At 42.3% G+C, this 4,270-nt stretch overlaps 1 protein-coding gene across 1 annotated transcript; it reads left to right on the top strand.

Moving 5' to 3' along the window:
- Positions 1–804: 804 nt before the first annotated feature.
- Positions 805–4,071, top strand: LOC104949398 (AFG3-like protein 2). The gene is made up of 4 exons (XM_010775757.1): positions 805–932; positions 1,952–2,152; positions 2,399–2,593; positions 2,736–4,071. The coding sequence occupies exons 2-4, from the start codon at positions 2,045–2,047 to the stop codon at positions 2,961–2,963; spliced, it is 531 nt and encodes a 176-aa protein (XP_010774059.1). The 5' UTR covers positions 805–932; positions 1,952–2,044; the 3' UTR covers positions 2,964–4,071.
- The last annotated feature ends 199 nt before the right edge of the window (positions 4,072–4,270 follow it).

Raw genomic sequence — 4,270 nt, 5'->3', positions numbered from 1 at the left:
TTTTCTTAGCAGAAGAAATACGATCACAAGTCAATAAAATAATTTCAACTAGGGATGTCCAGATCATCTTTTTTTGCTCCCGATCCGATTCCGATCATTTGATTTTGACAATTTGCCGATACCGATTTTTCCCGATCCGATCTTTATGCAATGCATTAAGAGAAAAAAAAGCATTCAAGTTGTCCCTTAAGGTTATTTTTTTATTTAAATTGGATATTCTATCCAACATGGATATAGCTTCTTTCTTTCACAGCAGCATTGGATCAGTTCAGTTGTGCAGCATTGGATCAAAACAAAATAAAGCTTATCAGTACTCGTTAGCTTACTGCTACAATTAGACACTGCGCCCACTCTGTTGCCAGATTTGAGAGAAATAAGCAACCAGGTCTATGAGAACAAGCCCCAAAGAAGCAACACATACATGATGTTCTGTCATTTGAAACCAAAACTAAGGCCTCAGGATGACTTTAAGACTTGAACATGGTCATTTTTGTTTTGTGACATTGAATACAATATTTTAAAAAAAGTATTTATTAAAAACAAAAAACCCCGATCCCCGATTTTTTTTCTCCCGATTCCGATCTTTTGAAAATCACGTGATCGGCTCCGATCCCCGATCACGTGTTCGGATCGGGATATCTCTAATTACAATATTAAGAAAAAGTAACTTGTTTATTTATTTTTGATGTTATCGAGTTGTTTGCGTCTGAAGCGCCTTTTAGCTCAATTTTTTTATTTTTTTATCTTTTATTCATATCTTTTTATTTTTCTTATTTTCTTTCATTTTTGTTTTGTTTTAATTGTGTGTGTGTTCAGGTCTGGAGAAGAAGACGCAGGTCCTGCAGCCGACGGAGAAGAAGACGGTGGCGTTTCACGAGGCGGGGCACGCCATCGTGGGCTGGTTCCTGGAGCACGCAGACCCCCTGCTGAAGGTACGCTCAAGATCTTTAAATACTAATAAATCAATATTAACCCGAATATATCTTTACAACATACTGCTGAAGGTACGCTGCCATCCATCCATCATCCACCAAAACCGGGTCCACCTCCAGAGAGAAATCCATTTCAGCCGCTTGTATCCAGACCTTGTTCCTTCTGTCTCGACCCATCCTTCAATATCAATGTCCTCAATCTATAGTGGAGATTTTGGCTGCATGTTGATGTGCCATATCTGAAATACTGATCCTCCAAGAACACATCGTTTAGCTCGGATAACGCTGCACAGTTTAAACCTCTGCTTGGACAAAATGGACTCTTAATTATATATATTTGTTTCTCATTTTTACTCGACATAATTATGTCAAACATGATTCATTAATGTTGAAAATGCTTCTAGATTTAAAGTACCTGCTGTATTTGTACAGTTCAGCTAAATACTTTAAATACTAACCCTAATATATCTTTACAAAACCCAGCTCCTCAGACGTCACAAAATGTCATTTAATGGTCTGTATGAAAATGTGTTAAATATTATTTTAAAAAAACAAACTCTAAAAGTACAGGTTTACTCAAAACTGTGTTTTTAATTAAAAGTAATTAAAAATAAAAGTGTTTTAACTAAAATGTTAAATATAAAAAAATGTGTATGATGATAATAATAGTGAAATTAATAAATAAGAAAATTAAATAAATAAATGTATTAATAAAAACAATAATTGATAATAATATAGTTAAATAAATGTTAATAGGAATAATCAAAGAGCATCTTAAAGCAAAGATGCAACCCAGAGCTTTTATAAAAGAAACCCATTAAAGATAATAGTTAAAAATAAAAATCTTTTAATAAATAAAATAGAAAAGTATATGAATAATGCACGGGGCTCCTCATGTGTATTGTTGTGTAAATATGTTGCCCCTAACGTAGCTCTTTAAACTACACGTCATATCATGTGTAGGAACACGGTTGTGTGTGTGTAAGGGATATCTAAAAAGTGTGTGTGTGTGTGTGTAGGTGTCGATCATCCCGCGGGGGAAGGGTCTGGGCTACGCTCAGTACCTGCCCAGAGAGCAGTACCTGTACAGCAAGGAGCAGCTGTTCGACAGGATGTGCATGATGCTGGGAGGGAGAGTCGCTGAGCACGTGTTCTTCGGGAGGATCACTACAGGAGCTCAGGACGACCTGAAGAAGGTCACTCAGTCTGCGTACGCTCAGGTAACACACACACACACACACACACTCACTCACACACACACACACACACACACACACACACACACACACACACACACACACACACACACACATTCTCACACACACACACACACACACACACACATTCTCACGCACACACACCTGAAGGGTCACTAAGTATAAGACATTTTTTTTGTTGCAGTTTCATAAAACCAAACAGGCTCATTGAGTGTGTGTGTTTGTGTGTGTGTGTGTGTGTGTCCCCAGGTGGTGCAGTTTGGGATGAGTGACCGGGTGGGCCAGGTGTCCTTCGACCTCCCCAGGCAGGGGGAGATGGTTCTGGAGAAGCCGTACAGCGAGGCCACGGCAGAGCTCATCGACTCTGAGGTCAGAGAGCTCATAGAGAGAGCCTATCAGAGGACTCTGGAGCTGGTGACTGAGAAGAAGGAGCTGGTGGAGCTGGTGAGGACACACACACACACAGACAGACACACACACAGACAGACAGACACACAGACAGACAGACAGACAGACAGACAGACAGACAGACAGACACCCTGTCTGTGTTGTTAGTCCCTGTATTAACCCCCCCTCCCCCCCCCAGGTGGGCCAGCGCCTCCTGCAGAGGGAGATTCTGGACAAAGCGGACATGTTGGAGCTGCTGGGGCCGCGGCCCTTCGAGGAGAAGTGCACCTACGAGGAGTTTGTGGAGGGGACGGGGAGCTTCGAGGAGGACACCTCGCTGCCTGAGGGTCTGAAGGACTGGAACCAGGAGCGGGTGGTCGAGGAGGAGACAACAAGCCCCCCTCAGGTCAAGCAGCAGGCCGTGTAGAGCAGGGAGCAAAACAAGCGCTCCCTCCCCTCCACAGGACAAGCAGCAGGGGGGAAGAGAGACACTGACTACTGAACGCCTCAATGTGCTGCGTTTGCTTCAGCTGATAGTTCAGATCATTCAAATCCACTTGGGCCGGGTCTCAATCTTCTTCTTCTTCACAGAAGACCTCGTGGATTTTAATTTGGGAGGGAGACTCGTGGATGTTTTCCAGGTATCGCTTCACTTTGATTCACCACACTTCACAGACACTTCTACAGTAAAGATATGGATTCATTTCGGGGGTTCCTGCTTCAAAAAAGTCATTTAAGAGCTTTAATGATTAATTCAAGGATGTAAAGATGAGCGAAACAAGCGCTCCCATCCAACCTGCTGCAGTAACACTGACTGGGTTTCCACAGCTGGGGAGGAGGAACACTGAACGCCTCAACGTACTGTGTTTGCTTCAGGTGATTAGTTCAGATAAAGACGATGTTAAATAATAAATAAAATAATAACTAAATCTAATCCAGCAAGATCTCCATATCCTCAACTCTCGATGAACGCACGGGTCTGATGGACTTCTGGGACGGAGACTCGTGCGTATTTTCCAGTTATCGAGTTTTTAAGTGTGTTATTTCAAACTGAAATCACTAAAGCCATGACAGAAACATCTTTATTATATCAGTGCAGCGTATATGAAGTTACTGCGGCTTTCCTGTGGATTTATTTCAGGTCTTAAACGTCTGTGTTTCAAAGAAAGTAAATGAAGAGCGTTTATTATTCCTCTAAGCGAACAAGTAGAGTCTCTAGAAATTCCTCTGAACGTGGACTTTATTTAAATCCCGCTGCATCAGTTTCCTCCTCAGTCCGACAGGAAGACGCAGACTGCACTGCGTGGAGGTTTCTCTTTTTATTTATGGAATCAAAGGCGAGTTTTGCCGCTCGGCGGCGACGCCCCGGAGGTGTGTTTTAGACGTGTAAAAACGTTGAGTTGATTTGAGTTGTTTTCTGTTTTCACTCCAAGCGACGGAGGTTTTCTGTAGAAACCGCTCGATGCTGGGACGATGTGTATGTTTGTATTGATTTTGTGCAAAAATCTCAAGTAAATAATATCCAATATACATAATGGCGTTCTCTTTGAAGGATCTCTGATGCTTTCCCAGAACCCCCCCCCCCACAAGAAGCCCTTATCTTCTGTCTTGATGTCTGTCATTCCCCCTTAAAGAATGTAGAACCAATGAAACGATACTCCGTTAGTCTCGGCCTGATTCATGTGATCATGTTTCAACACGTGAGATGTTAAACTGAGTGATCCCCCCCCCCCC

This window comes from Notothenia coriiceps, unplaced genomic scaffold (assembly GCF_000735185.1).
Source record: "Notothenia coriiceps isolate Sejong01 unplaced genomic scaffold, NC01 NC01_scaffold00016100, whole genome shotgun sequence".
In the NCBI taxonomy this organism is placed as follows: Eukaryota; Metazoa; Chordata; class Actinopteri; order Perciformes; family Nototheniidae; genus Notothenia; species Notothenia coriiceps.
Note: the sequence above shows the minus strand (reverse complement) of the source record. Positions and strands in the feature narration are given on the sequence as shown.

What these genes read in the sequence shown, in the direction of transcription:
- LOC104949398 (XM_010775757.1), top strand. Translation starts at nt 2,045, where the DNA reads ATGTGCATGATGCTGGGAGGGAGAGTCGCTGAGCACGTGTTCTTCGGG. An exon ending in CTCAGTCTGCGTACGCTCAG is followed by an intron (nt 2,153 to 2,398) that starts GTAACACACACA and finishes GTGTGTCCCCAG; the next exon opens with GTGGTGCAGTTTGGGATGAG. An exon ending in AGAAGGAGCTGGTGGAGCTG is followed by an intron (nt 2,594 to 2,735) that starts GTGAGGACACAC and finishes TCCCCCCCCCAG; the next exon opens with GTGGGCCAGCGCCTCCTGCA.